Source organism: Neomonachus schauinslandi, chromosome 13, assembly GCF_002201575.2.
Source record: "Neomonachus schauinslandi chromosome 13, ASM220157v2, whole genome shotgun sequence".
Lineage (NCBI taxonomy): Eukaryota > Metazoa > Chordata > Mammalia > Carnivora > Phocidae > Neomonachus > Neomonachus schauinslandi.
In genome coordinates this window covers 83,655,513-83,672,870 of record NC_058415.1, presented here as the reverse complement: position 1 = coordinate 83,672,870, position 17,358 = coordinate 83,655,513, and the positions used below count along the sequence as shown (strand labels likewise).

Below are 17,358 nucleotides of genomic sequence, written 5' to 3'. Positions count from 1 at the left end.
AGAGAAAGAGAGAGAGAAGAGTGAGAGAGCATGTGCACACGAGTTGGGGAGGAGCAGAGGGAGAGGGACAAGCGACTCCATGCTGAGCATGGAGCCTGATGTGGGGCAAATCCCACAACCTTGAGGTCATGACCTGAGGCGAAACCAGGAGTTGGAGGCTTAACCAACCGCGCCCCCTAGGAAGCTCTTCGATTTCTTAATCATTTCATTATGCTTGTATAGTTGTTGTCTTTAAGTAAGCTCTACATCCAACGTGGGGCTTGAACTCATGACCCTGAGAAGCCAGCAAGGTGCCCCTTTTTAATTAATCAACTAATTTTTATTTTTAAATTTTTTTTAATGCTTGTGTAGTTTAATTTCTCCTTTCTTGGCCGACCTATTATAAAATCTGGTAGGGCCTCTGACTGTACTATAAATCAGTCTCAGATGGAAGGTAGGTTCTCCCCCAGTTCTCCATGTGCAGCAGGACTGTACACTTCCTTCTCCACTGCACTGTTGTGAGAATCATTTTCCTTCTACGAAATCTTTTGATATGAGTGTTTTCAGAGGATAAATATTTTTTAAATGCAAACACTTAGAGTTTTTTTTTTAAAGTAGGGTTGACGCCTCAATTTTAGGTTTACATTTGTAATTAATTAATTTTAATCTTTTAATTTTGAGATAACTGGACTTATTTGTAGTTATAAGAAGTAATACTGAGAGATCCCATGTACCCTTCATTCAGTTTTACGTAGTAAGGTCATGTAGAACTATAGTAAAAATACCAGAACCAGGATATTGACATTGATACAACCCATGATCTTGTTCAGATTTCTCCAGTTTTACTTGTACTCATTTGTGTGTGTGTATTTATTTCTCTGCAATTTTATTACATCTGTAGTTTTATGTATCCAATACCATATTCAAGATACTTCCATTACCACAAGAATTCCTCATTTTGTCCTTTTATAACCATACCCACTTCCTTCCTGCCACCCCTAATTTCTGGACCCCTGGCAACCACTAAGGTGGTCTCCATTTCTTTTTCTTTCTTTCTTTCTTTCTTTCTTTCTTTCTTTCTTCTTTTTTCTTCCTTCCTTCCTTCCTTCCTTCCTTCCTTCCTTCCTTCCTTTCTTTTTTAAGATTTTATTTATTAATTTGACAGAGAGAGGACACAGTGAGAGGGAGAACACAAGCAGGGGGACTGGGAGAGGGAGAAGCAGGCTTCCCACGGGGCAGGGAACCTGATGCAGAGCTCAATCCCAGGACCCTGGGATCATGACCTGAGCCGAAGGCAGACCGACTGAGCCACCCAGGCACCCCTGGTCTCCATTTCTATAAATTTGTTATTTCAAGAATGTTATATAAATGGAATCATACAGTATGTAACCTTTGGGATAGGTTTTTTTTCTCACTCAGCATAAACCTCTTGAGATTCATCCAGGTGTGTCAGTAGTTTCTTGTTATTGCTGAATAGTATTCCATGGGATAAATATACCACAATTGGTTTAACTATTCACTTGTTGAAGGACACCAACTTATTTCCAGTTTTTGGCTGTTACGAATTAAGCTTCTGTGGACATTTGTGCACAGATTTTTATGTGGCATAAATTTTCATTGCTAAGAGTGCAGTTGTTAGGTCATATGGTAAGTGCATGGTTTGCAGTTTACTGTATTTATTTATTTATTTAAAGATTCATTAATTCATTTTAGAGGTGGGAGGAGGAGGGGCAGAGGGAGAAGGAGAGAGAAACCCAAGCCGACTCCGTGCTGAGCATGGAGCCTGCTGCAGGGTCTGATCTCCCAACCGTGAAATCATGACCTGAGCCAAAACCAAGAGTCGGGTGCTCTGCTGACTGTGCCACCCTGGTGCCCTGCAATTTACTTTAAAAATTAGTAGATAAAAACCTTTTCCTATTAAAATTATTTACTCTTACATTTGCTGGTGAAAAGTTATCATTTTACAGTTTCTTTAAAGCTGTTTTCTAGAACCTATTGTCTGTGTGGCCAGGGAGTTTGCATTTTGGAATAGCTGTTGTATCATTCTCAGGCATTATGAGATGAAGGTGGAAGCTGACGAATCAAACCACAGAATCGTTAAAGGGTAGTTTCCTTTCCTATGAAACAATATATGTATTAGTTCTTGTCTCTTTTGCATTTGATCCTTAGTTTTAATATTGTAGTGAAAGGTTGCATTTTATTTTCTCTTCTTACAGCGGCTATGTGACTATGTTTGTGACCTCCTCTTAGAAGAGTCAAATGTCCAGCCAGTATCGACACCAGTAACAGTGTGTGGAGACATACACGGACAGGTAAAATTTCATGAGCAGATTTTTAGCTTTTGTACTGTCCATAGTCCATGTGTGTTTCCACTTATGCTGCAAAAAAGCCACCAGAAAAACAAGAAACAAAAACAGCTGGTCATTTGATAGATTGCCTCAGTCTGTGTGACACTAATGATTCCTGGTTACTATTACAGTGAGTAAAAGCAGTGGTCAAATTATTCATGGAGTTTGTTGAAATTATACTTGCAAAGTGGATAGAATGCAGCATTATTGCTCTGTGAAAGGGGAGAGAGAAAATAAATGTGGACAGCTCACAGTGATTGTGATTAACAGGCGGTGCTTTGGTTTTAGGTGCTAATTTTCTATTCTATTTTCTATTCTATTCATTTCTGTTTATTCATTCTATTCACTTGTCACATTTTATTGAAAATGTATCATTTCCTTAGTGGGAATGAGAATAACAAAGGTTCAGAAAGATAAAATTGTTGGTGCATGATTTTACAGCAAGTCACTGCTAGAATTGGAGAAAGGTTAGTCTTGTTTTTTCATCTGCTGGGTTTTTGTTTTTAAGAGTTTGAAGACCGTGGCAGGAGGAGTATACCTCATCTTTAGACTCTTATGTCAGTGTGTAGCCTGGTTGGAAACCCTCTGTGTATTTGTAGAGGTGTTTTGTGTGTGTGTGTGTGTGTGTGTGTTTTTATAACGGGGAATGAAAGCTGAACAGAACACTCACTCAGTCTGCTGTATGCATACAATGGAGTTGTGGCTATAAGACATATATTGTAAACAATATATTTATCAATGCCAGCAGGACTTGCTGTCATCTGTGCCATTTCCCTGCCTTGAATGACTGCCTAAAGGAGCAGAAATGTGTGTAAATTGGTTGTGATTGAAGGCTGCTCCGTGAATTAAGTTCTATTTTGACCACTTTAGAGGGCTGTTTTCTTTTTTGGTTTTCAATTTGTTCTCTGGGTAGTTGAGGTCATAATAAATCTGGCATTTGCATGTTATCAGCTTCTAAATAGAGAGCCCATTATGTCATCTCTGATCTGTTGAAAGATTTATTTATTTATGTGAGGTGGGGGGGAGGGGTGGGAAGAGGCAGAGGGAAAGGGAGGGAGAACTCAGGCCGACTTGGTGCTGAACACGGAGCTTAGGCGGGGCTCGATCTCAAATCATGAGATCGAGTCCTGAGTTGAAACCAAGAATTGGACGCTTAAATGACTGTGCCACTTAGGCCTCCATCTCAGATCTTTTAAAATCTTAGTTCTCTAGAGTAGACTTTAGGAGTGCATTTCTTAAAATTTCCATATAAGTTCTCTGCAAAAATATAATAAACATTTGTATTTTTGCTAAGATAAATGATACTAATATAAGCATGCCATAACACGTTCCTGAGTGCTGAAATAAATCAAGTAATGTTTTCCCCTGATTATAATATTAAAATTGATGGATTACCTGTGTTATCAGGACTTTCTAGTACATAATTTACAGCCACTTTTTAGTATGTAATTTACAGCCATGATCAAAGGTCAGGAAATTAGAGACAACTTCAAACTACTAAAATTAATTAAAATAATAAAATTTTACTTTTGTAGTATATATACACCTTCAGTCAAATGTACAATTCTAGCTAACATCTTCTTGTGTTTTGAAGGTTAGCAAAGTGCTTTTTCACATATTCCATGTCATATTTTTTCAAGAGTCCTGTAAGATTGGATTATTTTGTAGAAAAGGAAACTTAGACTGAAAGATGGAAGAATTAGCCCAAACTCACACAGCTACTAAGGGACATAGTTGAGATTTGAAACTTAACTTTGGTGCTGGTGTCCATGTTATTTTTAATTTTTTTTATTGAAGTATAGTTGGTATACAATGGGTTACATTAGTTTCAGGTGTAAGCCCATCTTAAGACTACCACCAAATTGAACATTGTTTCTCTTATACTTGACCCTTTATATCACTTGCTAATCAAAAGCATGGGACTTTTGGAGCTTCCAAATGTATGTACGATATATCCTTTGGGATTTGTAGAGTTGTCTTCTCCTTGGGCCAGTTCTGGCATTGTAAGATTGGATTATGAGTATAAATAAACTCATTAAAAAATTTTGGCAAGCATAAAGTGCTGAGAAGCATTGAAACAGTGTAAGCTAGTGAGGAGATTGTGGACTTCATTGTCAGAGCTTGGTTTAAGTCCTGGCTTGGCTACACATTAACTGTTCAAGAAGTCACTTCGGCTAGGTCACAAGTTTTTTAGGTATGGCCTGTGGACCTTTGAAGGTCTGTAAGGTGGTACAAAATCAATTGAGGGTAAAACTGCAGGTATCTCAGCAGAAATCAAGGGAGTAGCACCAGACTGTGCTCATTGTTAGTGTATTCTTCACCAACATGCATGCACAGTAAAATAAAATGCCAGTATCACTTAAGGATGTCCTTGATGATACTGACCTGGAGGGGAGATACCATGATCACAAAGAATGCCCTTGATGAAGCAGTAATATTAATTGTAATTCTTAACCCTTGAGTTCATACATCTTTTGAATAGTCCTATGATGGAAACGGGAAGTATGCATAGAGCATATCTGCTGCATACCAAGGAAAGATGGTTTGCTCAAGGAAAATAGTTGTGTAGTTTTTTGTGTCACAAGCTGAAGTAGCTTCTCTTTTTATGGAACACTATTTTTACTTGAGATAATGAATGACAAGCTATGGGTATTTGGCAACCATCTTTGCAACAGTGAAGGAATGAGCCAGTCACTTCAAGGAAAACAATTGACAGTTATTTATTGCCAGTGACAAAATTTGAGTTTTCAAATAATGAGAATTTTAGAAAATTTGAGCCCACCATCTTGATGGCAGAGTGTCAGCTTCTGATGTTTAAGGACTTTTCTGTTGGTGGTGATAGTAACAAATACAGTTTTTTGGTGATGTATAATGAAATATCATTTCTGTTTTCCAAATGACCATTGTGTTAGCCACTGAGAGTGTTAGACCTACTAACGGAATAGGAAAAAGATCATTTATCAAGTGTTGATATATTAAAAGAATATGCACCATTATCTCTAAAGATTATTAAAATAGTCTTCCTTTTTGTAAAATACACTTGTGTGAAGCTGGATTTTCTTCATATACTTTCATCACTATATCCCAGCAGATTAATGCAGAGGCAGATTATGAAAATATAGCCATATTCAGTTTAGCCAGACATTAGATTTATTTTTGAAAACCTTGTTTATTTTTCATTAGAAATATGTATATCTTACTATTTAATGAGTTGTTACTGATTTAAAAAATTAAATATTAAAATGACTAGTTTTAATTTCCAATATGGTCAGTAGCAACTGATATAAATTATATAAGCAAAAGGTTTTTGGGCACCTGTAAGTTTTAAGACTATGAATAGGTCCTGAAACTAAAAAGTTTAAAAACTACTGAGCTAGCCAACTGTTTCCTTGTCTCTATTGATGGAATAAAATCCACTTCTCAGGATTGCTTTTTTTTTTTTTTTTTTAATATTTCATTTATTTATTTGACAGCGAGACCGCGAGAGAGGGAACACAAGCAGGGGGAGTGAGAGAGGGAGAAGCAGGCTTCCCGCTGAGCAGAGAGCCCCATGTGGGGCTCGATCCCAGGACCCTGGGATCATGACCCGAGCTGAAGGCAGACGCTTAACAACTGACCCACCCAGGCGCCCCTCAGGATTGCTTTTATTTTAAAATGAGATTTACAGGGGTGTCTGGGTGGCTCAGTCGGTTAAGTGCCCAGCTCTTGGTTTCAACTCAGGTCATGATCTTAGGGTCGTGAGATCGAGCCCCATGTTGGGCTCTGCACCCAGGATGGAGTCTGCTTCTCTCCCTTTCTCTCTGCTCCTCCCCACGCTCATGTGCACGCTGTCTCTCTCTCTAAAAATAAATAAATAAATCTTTTAAAAAAATAAAATGAGACTTAAAGAGTGTCCATGATGTGGAAAACGTATAGTAGGTGGTAGAAATTATTTGTGAAATGATGAGGTGAGCTTCCAGTAATGTAGGATGAGCTTAGTTGTCTGCACATGTTCTCAGTAAATGTTTATTATGTTAAAGAATTTTGGAAAAAACTTCCATTATGGAGTAGGAACTGTTGGGTCCCTGAAGCAGAATATTTGATCATCTATTAAATATATATAGGATAAATGGAAACTTACAACATTTTTATTTAAGAACATATTTCTGTAACTATCAATAGAAAAGTTTAAGGATGCTCACTCTTCCACCATACCTTTACAAAAGCAACTGCTTCATGAAACTTAAATGTTCCCTTTCTGACTCTGTGTGTATACATAGTAAAATTGTGTAGTTTATTATAGTTATAGTTTTGTGTTCCATTCTTTTCCCTAATCATTTTTCCATTTTGCTACATAGTTTCCATTATAATCATTATTCATGATTGGTCCAAGTCTTGACTTGGTAGATCATACTTTATTAAAATAGTCTCTTATGTTAGTCATGAAGGTTGTTTCTTTTATTATTAGAAATGATGTTGTAACACATTTTCTATATATTCACACAGCATTTACTTATTTATTTATGTATTTATTTATTTATTTATTTTTGCCCTTAGGATATAGTCACAGACGTGGAATTACTAAGCCAGAGTAACACACACACATATTTTTATTGCTCATGCTGTGTGTATATATATAAACATATATGCTATGTAAATGATATATACATGCATCATATATACATCTGTGGGATGGGAATAGAGAAGTGTACTTTTTTTATAAAGATTTATTTATTTATTTTAGAGAGAGCCTCTGGAGGGGGTGGGGCAGAGAGAGAAGGAGAGAGAATCCCAAGCAGACTCAGCCGCATGCGGGGCTCAATCCCACAACCCTGGGATCAGGACCTGAGTCAAAACCAAGAGTTGGACAGTCAACCGACTGAGCACCCAGGTGCCCTGAGAAATATACCTTCAAAGGGAAGGGCTCCACATGGTAGAAATGGACAGCAAATACGTTGGACAAATAATCGTCTACCACTTGACTGAAATTGAACACTGTTTCATTTATTTCCTTGCTAATTTTAAGAAGATAAGGAAAATTTTTTTTAAACTTTCTAAAGTTTTTTTTTTTTTTAACTCTAAGCAAGGAACAACTTCAGACTTCTGAAATACTGTTATAAAGGGTAGTTCTTTATTTCTTTTAGTAGTTAACATTTAAATTTCAATTTTGTTCATGGTGACCACCTTTTTAAGTGTTAGAAATTTAATAATTTTATTTTCAAGTGTAAAAGATAACTGTGTAGGAAATGATTAGCTGTACTTGGTACAATATATTATAGTAAATTCCTTTAATCCAAAATCCTTTCTTAGAAAAACTGAAGTTTTCTTTAGGAATTAGGATTAAGATAATCTAGTTGACTGAGATTACCACATGTACAATTTGTCAGTTACCAATTTTCAGTGAAATAGAATATGATGAAATATACAATTCTTTTTTACTGATTATTGAGAAGACACTCCACAGCTAAAGAGCCTGAGGGTATACATCTTCAAAGTAGAGTGTGGGAAGGTAGGTTGATGTGCAGCACTACATGATGCTGTGAAGTGTCATGTAAATTCATTCAAAAAAAATTCTTATCTACTCGTTTCCTTATCTTTTGTCTCATTAAAATAGATGCTGAGTATGGAGTGGGGTGGTTAGGTTAGCTTATTAACAAGTTAGATAACTGATCAGTTATTTCAAATTCTCAAATGGTGGGGCACCTGGCTGACTCAGTTGGTGGAGTGTGTGACTCTTGATCTTGCGGTTGTGAGTTCAAGCCCCACGTTGGGCATAGAGATTACTTAAAAAATTCTAGATGACAGGATAAAATGAAAGAAATTTGAGGGGGAAGGCCTATAACATTAATGATCTAGGAATGACTCTACTGGTAATTGTGAGATTTATTTTAGTGCTTTTTTTAGACTTGAGAGCTGTGTGCTTGGCAGTTTTGCTTACACTTTATTTCTTTTTATAAATGTCAGTATTTGAGGGCTTCTTAATTACATGCTTCTTTACACATTTCGCTCTCAGTTTTATTATTTTACTCCTTCACAGGAATTTGTAATCAGCATATATTGCCTTTCTTTTATAGTTTTATGACCTTTGTGAACTATTCAGAACTGGAGGTCAGGTTCCTGACACAAACTACATATTTATGGTATGTAAACCCCAATGATACCACATACTTATTTAAAATGGAAAGGGTCTGACTTATTACATGTACATTACATAATAATTTCATTGTCATGTGACATTCACTAATTATATGAAAAGGCGATGTGATACTTTTTTACATTTTGCCATGTTGTCTAGTTGAAAATAATTGCTTTAGTAAATTGCCATATGCATAGGACTGGGTTGTAGCCCTAAGTAATGGTTGGCAGAAAAATAGTCCAGAACCACCCAACTTTAAGGCACAGATCTTCAATTTACTGTTATTTTATCACACTTTTTTTGAGCATTCATTTTCATCTGTTATCAATCTGTGGATTGATGAATAGATGCACATATTTGCTTACTTTGCTTTTGGAATGTAATGTTACTGTTGAATTTTTTCTAAATCCTATCATTTTCCTTCCTTCTAAAGATTTCTGGGTCATTTTCCTATTCTTTTAGCTGTTTTCCTATTGATCTAACATTGTCCCAAGTAAAACATTAATGGGAAGTGTAAATAGTATGACTTCACATGCAGTTGTTAAATACACAGCTGAACTTAGAACACTGTTATAATTATGGTATCTGCTTTTACAAAAACACTATTTCTTCAAGTTGATAGTTTTTCTGATGTAGTTAAGGTGATTTTGGGGGCGCCTGGCGGCTTAGTCAGAAGAGCATGCAACTCTTGATCTCGGGGTCGTGAGTTTGAGCCCCATGTTGGGTGTAGAGATTGCTTAAATAAATATTAAAAAATAATAAAGTGATTTTTGAAATTCATTTTTAAATTTTTGATTCTCATATGACCTTTTAGAAACATCTGCTAATGTAGGTAATAGAGAATTGGAAAAATGATGACTTTGCAGGGAAGATCCTTGAGAGAATTGCACAGCAGGTTCCTGTAGGCCTCCTGAATCATAAGACTAGCACATTTAGTAGAGACCGCTTATTTACTTTGAGTTTTTTGTTAAAACCCAATTTCCAAGTAATTCAACATGTGACTCTTCGTTTTTGTTATTTTTGGTCGTGTCTCTGAGTTTGCACACTTTGGTATAATTTTAAAAAATATTGTTGCTATTGTATTGTTTCTAACTTCTAAACTTTTACTCTACAGGGTGATTTTGTAGACAGAGGTTACTATAGTTTGGAGACCTTCACTTACCTTCTTGCACTAAAGGCTAAATGGCCTGATCGTATTACACTTTTGCGAGGAAATCATGAGAGTAGACAGATAACACAAGTGTATGGATTTTATGGTAAGACTTTCTATTTCTCTGATTCTGAATATTGTTTTACTTTCCTCTTTGGGAGAAAAGCCATACAAGTCATACATGTGCTTTATAGTAAAATTAGAAATACAGATCATCTTTTTCCACTTTCTCGACCTTTAACTCTTGTTCCCCCAATCAATTGAGAACCTTACCATGGAGAGAGAACTGTTCTTAACTTTTGGTGTACATTGTCCTAGATCATTGCCTCAAAGTGTAGCCCTCAGTTTAGCTCAAATGAATCATCAGGGGTGCTTGTTAAAAATTACATTGCTGGGCCCCACTGAAAACCTCTTGGGGTGGGAATCCTAGAATCTGCTGAAGGTGAATGTTCTGCATTTGAAAGTTTGAGAAATATATATGTATATGTACGTGTGTGTATTTGTGAACATATTTGTGTGTGCACATACCTGCTTTTTTCACTTAATGCTACCAGCCGTTCTTTACTTCATTGACATTATTTTTATAGCTGCATTGTATTATGCTGTATGGTTGTACTATAATTGATTAAACCAGTATCTTTAACATTGGACGTTGGAATTTTTTTTTTTTTTAAAGATTTTATTTATTTGAGAGAGAGAATGAGAGAGAGAGAGAGAGCATGAGAGGGGGGAGGGTCAGAGGGAGAAGCAGACTCCCTGCCGAGCAGGGAGCCCAATGCGGGACTCGATCCAGGGACTCCAGGATCATGACCTGAGCTGAAGGCAGTCGCTTAACCAACTGAGCCACCCAGGCGCCCTGGAATTGTTTTTAAGTTGCTGTTATACACATAGCTGAATGAATATCCTTTTACATATGTATAATATTATATGTGTATAATATATATAATTATCTATCTATCTGCTCCATCCAGAGAATGCTAGGACCTCAGGGGTCAGAAACGAAACTTAACCTTTAAAAGCAAAATATCTGCTTCTATAAAACTTTTATATGGCTTAAAGTTTTAAAAAATGAGGTTGGGGGAAAAAATGAGGTTAGGAAGCTCTTTGAAGGAGATGGCAGAACTGTTGAGATTATTAACATGAATTTTCCTTAAGCATAATTAAGGCAGATATTGAGATATTTGAAAATATTAATCTCATAACACTTTAATTTTAAATTTTATATTTTGGATTCTTTTCTGTCATAATAAAGATAATCTAAACTCTTACTCTTCAATTTGTAAGCCATTATCAATTACTAAATTGAGAAATTTTGATAATTTATGATTTATATAACTGTTTATAGTAATTGAAAAGTTAGATCGCTAATATTTGTCTCCTTTTTACAAGTTACTTTTGATTTTCATTCACAAAATATCAAGTACCATTTAAAATCAAAGTTTTTTGATTCTTTTGCAAAAATAGTCAATAGTTTGGATAGTACGTACTGTGGTGTTAGCTTAGTAAAAGCAACTGGCTCTAAGATTGTTATAATTACACCTCAAAATTTGACCAACATTTATCAGTGTAGGGCAAAGGGATAAAAGGGGAGAGGAAAGAGGACTATTTTAATCAAGATGCCTTGACTGAAGAAAATGATAACAGCATAACATCTAGTATTGAATTCTTTTGTTCCCAAGCTGTGCTCATCTGTTATTTTGTTTAATAAAAGGAAGCCTACTAGCTTCTCAAGCGGGAGATAATTTTAGTTATCATGGAACTTAACATTGATTTTAAAGTAGTAAAAATGGGGGCACCTGGGTGGGTCAGATGGTTGAGCGTCTGCCTTTGGCTGGGGTCATGATTTCCGGGTCCTGGGATCAAGCCCCACATTGGGCTTCCTGCTCAGCGGGGAGTCTGTTTCTCCCTCTGCCTCTCTCCCCTGCTTGTGCTCTCTCTTTCTCTCTCAAATGAATAAATAAAAGCTTTAAAAATAAATAAAGTAGTAAAAATGTCCATGTATAGCTATTATATTGGGCCTTCAGTTCACACTGATAAACATATACTGAGCAGTTATTATGAACCAAATGCTTTGCATATGTATAAAGAGGAAAAAGAAGATTCCTGCCTGCAAGCTCAGCCCAGTGTTAGTGCTCTCATGGCAAGTTTACATAAGGATCCTGCTTCACACATAGAGGTAATTTAGAAAACCATGAGGATTGATCATACCCCATAGTCTTCTATATCATTTTCATTTGTACTTATGGCAATAGTGATATGTCAGGGTTTTTTTATTTATTTTTAAATTTTTTTTTTTTAAGATTTTATTTATTTGACAGAGAGAGACAGCGAGAGCAGGAACACAAGCAGGGGGAGTGGGAGAGGGAGAAGCAGGCTTCCTGTGGAGCAGGGAGCCTGATGCGGGGCTCAATCCCAGGATCCTGAGATCATGACCTGAGCTGAAGGCAGACGCTTAATGACTGAGCCACCTGGGCGCCCCTGTCAGGTTTTTTTTAAATTAAGGAAGAAGAAAAATAAATAAATAAATAAATTAAGGAAGAAGTCAAAGAACAGAACTTCCATGATATTAATGAAAGAAGAGCTGTATATCCTATTAACTATTGTAGACAACAGAGAAAGTGTTCAGCTGGGAATATATCAGAGCCTGATTGGCAGTCTGTCTCCAGTGATGACTGCAGGTGTACTTACTGGAGCTCGAGTATTTCATTGCACAATGTGCAGAAAATCTCAGAAGAGACAACCTAGGCCTGAGAAATGTTGAGATAGGAATCACCAGTGCTCCTATAATTAAGGGTCCTCTGATTTGTTTGATTACCCTACTAGAGTAAGGTGGTCACATTAAATAAATTTCTCTGTTTGATAGAATTGTCCCATATGAATAACATAATAGACCAAAGCGTTTGTTTGGGGATATATGAATTTAATATTTAGCTCTTTCTGATCATAGCATTTTGATCAATAACTTGAACTGCTTTGTAGGGCCACTTCTGGAATGAAAAGCAGGACCACATACTTAGACTAGTTAAACATAAGTCTCCTTCATTTCATGGCTCTACGTGGAAGACCTACCAGGTCATAGCTTGCTGTCCTAGTTTAAGTTAAACTTCTTTAGTATTGGATGCATTCTTTATTTTTATTGGCAGCTTTAGAACTTCATTAATGAGAAACTCTTCTGTTTCTTTCACAGATGAGTGCCAAACCAAATATGGAAATGCTAATGCCTGGAGATACTGTACCAAAGTTTTTGACATGCTCACAGTAGCAGCTGTAAGTTTATGTAAATCTTTGTAAAACCTCAAGTATTTTCCTGCCAATAACCCTTTGCATACTTTTATCTAGTTGCCATCTCAATTATATTGACATCATTAATGTTCATTGATGAATTTAGATATGACTGAGTTTATTATTATACTTTCAACTCTGTTATCCTTTTTGCTAGTTAATAGATGAGCAGATTTTGTGTGTTCATGGTGGTTTATCTCCTGATATCAAAACACTGGATCAGATTCGAACCATTGAGCGGAATCAGGAAATTCCTCATAAAGGAGCATTTTGTGATCTGGTTTGGTCAGATCCTGAAGATGTGGATACTTGGGCAATCAGTCCCCGAGGAGCAGGTTGGCTTTTTGGCGCAAAGGTCACAAATGAGGTAAAGCCAATATTTTTTGAAAAATGGTTTGTTGGTTGCTAATGGACTACATAAAGAACTATTGTGGCTATAGATAACAACCTTCTGTTTCTCATCTAGTTTATCATGTAGGTCTTTCCTTATTGGTTAAATGAGATCACATAATGAAAGCACCTCCTTCAGTATCCACTTGGTAATATGTGTAAAATAAATGTTTTTTCTTTTTTCAAATATTTCAATTAAGTAATACGATAGCAAGGGCAAGATAGGCAACTTATATATATGTATATACACATATACATAGAAAATGTTAATATATATTTTCAATTTAGATTGACGTGTAATGTATTAGTTTTAGATGTACAACATGATGATTTGAGATATATATATATAGTGAAAAGCCAACTTTTGAAGTTCAGCTGTTTTCAATTAAAAAAACACACACATAGACATTATATACGCACATAGGGATGAGCTTATATTGGGACGTAATCCAGCACAATGGAATTAGAGAGTTAGGTTCAGCATAATTTAGGTAAATTATTTATGCTCTCTGAGCCTCTGTTTCCTTAAGGTACAAAAGAAGAATAATCTCAGAATTCTTGTAAGAATCATACTGCACCCTCAGTAAATGATACTGATAGCGATATATTTTTTATTATACCATAAAAACTTTGTTTCATATCTGATAGTGTTTATAGAATGCTTTTCTTCCAGAAACTTCTAATAAATTATGTGACTGTGTGATTTCTATAACTTAGGCCGAAGCAGCTCTATTTGTCTATAACTTATTGGAAGTAGTGGGGATAACTAGTAGAATGGGTTCTATAATCATGAGAACTTTAGTAGTAAAAAGATATGTTATTTATTTATTTGGGGAGGGGAGAGGGAGAGAGAGAATCTTAAGCAGGTTCCATGCCCAGTGTGGAGCCAGACATGGGGCTCGATCTTACAACCCTGAGATCATAACCTGAGTGGAAATCAAGAGTCAGGCGCTTAACTGACTGAGCCACCCAGGCACCCCTATACTTTATTTAAATATTATTTTCATATATATATATAATATATATATATATATTATATATATATTTATAGCATGATTTTTAAAAAATGTGCTAGATACTTAACAAAACCTTTCTAAATTGCAGTTTGTTCATATCAACAACTTAAAACTCATCTGCAGAGCACACCAACTAGTGCACGAAGGCTATAAATTTATGTTTGATGAGAAGCTGGTAACAGTATGGTCTGCTCCTAATTACTGCTATCGTTGTGGAAATATTGCCTCGATCATGGTCTTCAAAGATGTAAATACAAGAGAACCAAAGTTATTCCGGGCAGTTCCAGATTCAGAACGTGTTATTCCTCCCAGAACGACGACGCCGTATTTCCTTTGAGGCCTTCGCCCATCCTGCTGACCCATTTTTCTTCCCTCTTCTTACCCCAACTTTTGTGTATTACCCTCTACAATATACTTTTTATCAAGCACTTTGCTGCTGAAATGCTGCCTCTTGCCTTTTTTTTTAATTTTAAATTATCTAAATTTATTGTTTGTTATGGTGTCTATAGCTATGTTTTTCTGTCAATTTTCTCCCCCATCCCATCCCCACCTTGGACTCATTTGAGAAGACTTGAGAAATGTCTTAATACTCACACTGCTGCATGTAGCTCTTGCTTATTTACTGGTCTGGGGGAAACAGGATGTGTTTCCTCTTTTTTAAAAAGCCAATTGACAGAACAGACTACACCGAAATGCTCCTCCTTTTGTATCATTCAGCCTTTTGTTTTAGTTTGGTAAGTTTTAAGAAATTTCAGCAGCAAAGTTGTTATTCAATGGGCACGATGGACTGCAGATGCCTCGAGTTATGTATACCTGTCCCAGCTGTAAACTTCATTGTCCTTTGTTGAATGATATTTTAAATGGATATAAAATAAATTGGTCTAAAGGGCTGCCCTCCTTGTTGTGTTTTTAAATTTTAGTTAAAACTGCTACAGCTTATGACTTTGTACAGTAAGATAATTGTATTGATCTTTTTTCAGATTCCTTGTATTTTTTAATAAAGTAATCTTAAATAAAACCCAGATAGGTTAAAGTGTTAGAAATTTTAAACAGCTTACATTGTTAGTTTAAAGTTATTCTTTTTCCCCCCCCCCAATCAGAGCTTTTGACCCTTTGGTTATTGAGTTTAAAACTTCAACTGAAATTCAATAGTATTTATTTAAAAAAAAAAAATCACTAAACTGTGCCTAAAGAACATAACTGCCATATTAATGTCTTGGTTTATATTCTCTATAGTAATAGAAAAACATTTAATACTTGTAATGCTGATATGTTCATTTGATACCAGTTGAGTAGAATGTGATAGATCCAGTTTACAATCTATCATGAGTATCATTAAGTAAAATCTGTGTACTTTTCAATAGGAATCATTCTTCTCTTGCTGTAACACTTGACCTTAACTTTTAGAAAGTGTTCATTTTTTAACTGCAACTGGAAAGGTTGAAAAGTCAGGACTCTTGTATTTGTGAACTGTAATTTGAAGCAAATTTTAAAAAGTGTAGAAAGAAACAAATTGTCCTATTTTGTAAAGGTCTGTGATACCATGTTTCGGCTTTGTGTAAGTAATTTGAATATCCAAAGGGTGTGATGATCAGTTCTTTATATGCAACTGTCCACTTAATAAGGACAAGTGTTCCAGTGTCTCTTATGACTGTGGTCATAAATGATGTTGGAATTTACTATTTTGTGAAATAGTTGGTATCCCTTTACTACTATAATTAATTTTTGTCATTCCAGGAAATCTTTGTGAAGCCAGCCAATTAATAAAGCACTTTAGTATCTGTTCAGGTAGTTTTGAAAACCAACTTTTCCCCTTCAGGATAAGAACTTCCAGGTTACCTAAAAATGCAATAAAAATCTTTATAGTCTAAGCTTCTTGGCACATAATTTTTCATCAGGGTTTTTCTTTTATTAAATGAGCACAATAATTTTGATTTTTATTTTCTGCAACCACCTAGCTCCTTGTTTAGTTTTTAATTGTATAGCTATATGAAAGAAGTGGCTAAGACATTTGCTGCACACACTTGAACTGTTGGGTCAGTAGCTTTCTGTTACTGCCCTGACCCCAGTGTAATTCAGGGGGAAACGTATTTTTATCTTACAGGGATATGTAGCTATGTATTTTACTAATTGTGAAACACTGGAAATTAATGATGCAGACAACTTGGTGTGGTCTTTGAACGGCTCTCTGCAGTGTTTTTTTCTGTTACCATAAATTGTATTTAAGTGCTTGCTCTCCTCTGCTTTTAAGTTGTACCAATAAAATCGGCAACCTCAGCCTCCCCTTCCCATTTGACACTCCTTAGCTTAAAATGATGTAGTTGTTTTAGTTATCCTTGTAATGTGACTTTTATTTTTAAGTCATGGTGTATTACATTTGTTTGTCACTAGTTGGGCATGTGCCAATAATTTTCTGTCCATTCCTTAATTGCCATCTCTATTTTGTCTGATTTTTTTCTCTTCAGCGGAATAACAGCTTTTTTGCATGAAAAAAATAGTTTTTACTATTAGACATGTAAAGGGAAGAGAGAGTGAATGTATTGGACTTTGTAAGCCTAAAAGGAATATTTGGATCCCTCTAATAAATAAGGGCTATGTACGATACAGAGTAATCATGTAGTGGAAGATACTTGCAAGTCATAGATTTGTAGGCAGGCGGATCTGTTACTCCCTGTATCTAGGCTGAATGTAAAATCCTTTATGTTGTATTAATGGGGGTAATAACTATTTTTATTTGCTGATGATATACTTGGTTTCTAATAAAGTGTCCTAGGCTCTAGTGAGAACTGTCTACTTTTAATTGCCAATTACTTTCTTTCCCCTTTTCCTGATATGCTCTTGGCTAGCTTTTTATTGGTTTAATGCTTTTTCCTGAAATATCGCACCACTTTAAATGTGTTCATTTGGGTGTGATTCTAAAAAGTCTGGATCAAGAGCACATCTAATATGCAACCTGCATCAGCTCCTACTGCATCTGGATGACCAGAACTGTTGGAAGATTGTGACGTCTTAAACCCTGGGTTTTGCGTTTGAAATAAGGTTTGAAATATTGTTCATTGCATTAAGATTTGTGTGTTT

The 17,358-nt window shown here is 35.7% G+C and overlaps 1 protein-coding gene across 3 annotated transcripts in view; it reads left to right on the top strand.

Moving 5' to 3' along the window:
- The window catches only part of PPP6C (protein phosphatase 6 catalytic subunit), a 38,290-nt gene extending 21,231 nt beyond the window's left edge, over positions 1 to 17,059 (top strand). For 2 of the 3 annotated variants that reach the window (XM_021691788.2, XM_044920804.1), the window contains 6 exons: positions 2,196 to 2,291; positions 8,381 to 8,446; positions 9,557 to 9,698; positions 12,780 to 12,859; positions 13,032 to 13,241; positions 14,369 to 17,059. In XM_021691788.2, the coding sequence (XP_021547463.1) occupies positions 2,196 to 2,291; positions 8,381 to 8,446; positions 9,557 to 9,698; positions 12,780 to 12,859; positions 13,032 to 13,241; positions 14,369 to 14,617 (843 nt within the window). In that variant the 3' untranslated portion in view covers positions 14,618 to 17,059. The remainder of the gene's footprint in view (positions 1 to 2,195; positions 2,292 to 8,380; positions 8,447 to 9,556; positions 9,699 to 12,779; positions 12,860 to 13,031; positions 13,242 to 14,368) is intronic. The other variant, XM_021691789.2, reaches the window with a different exon arrangement.
- The last annotated feature ends 299 nt before the right edge of the window (positions 17,060 to 17,358 follow it).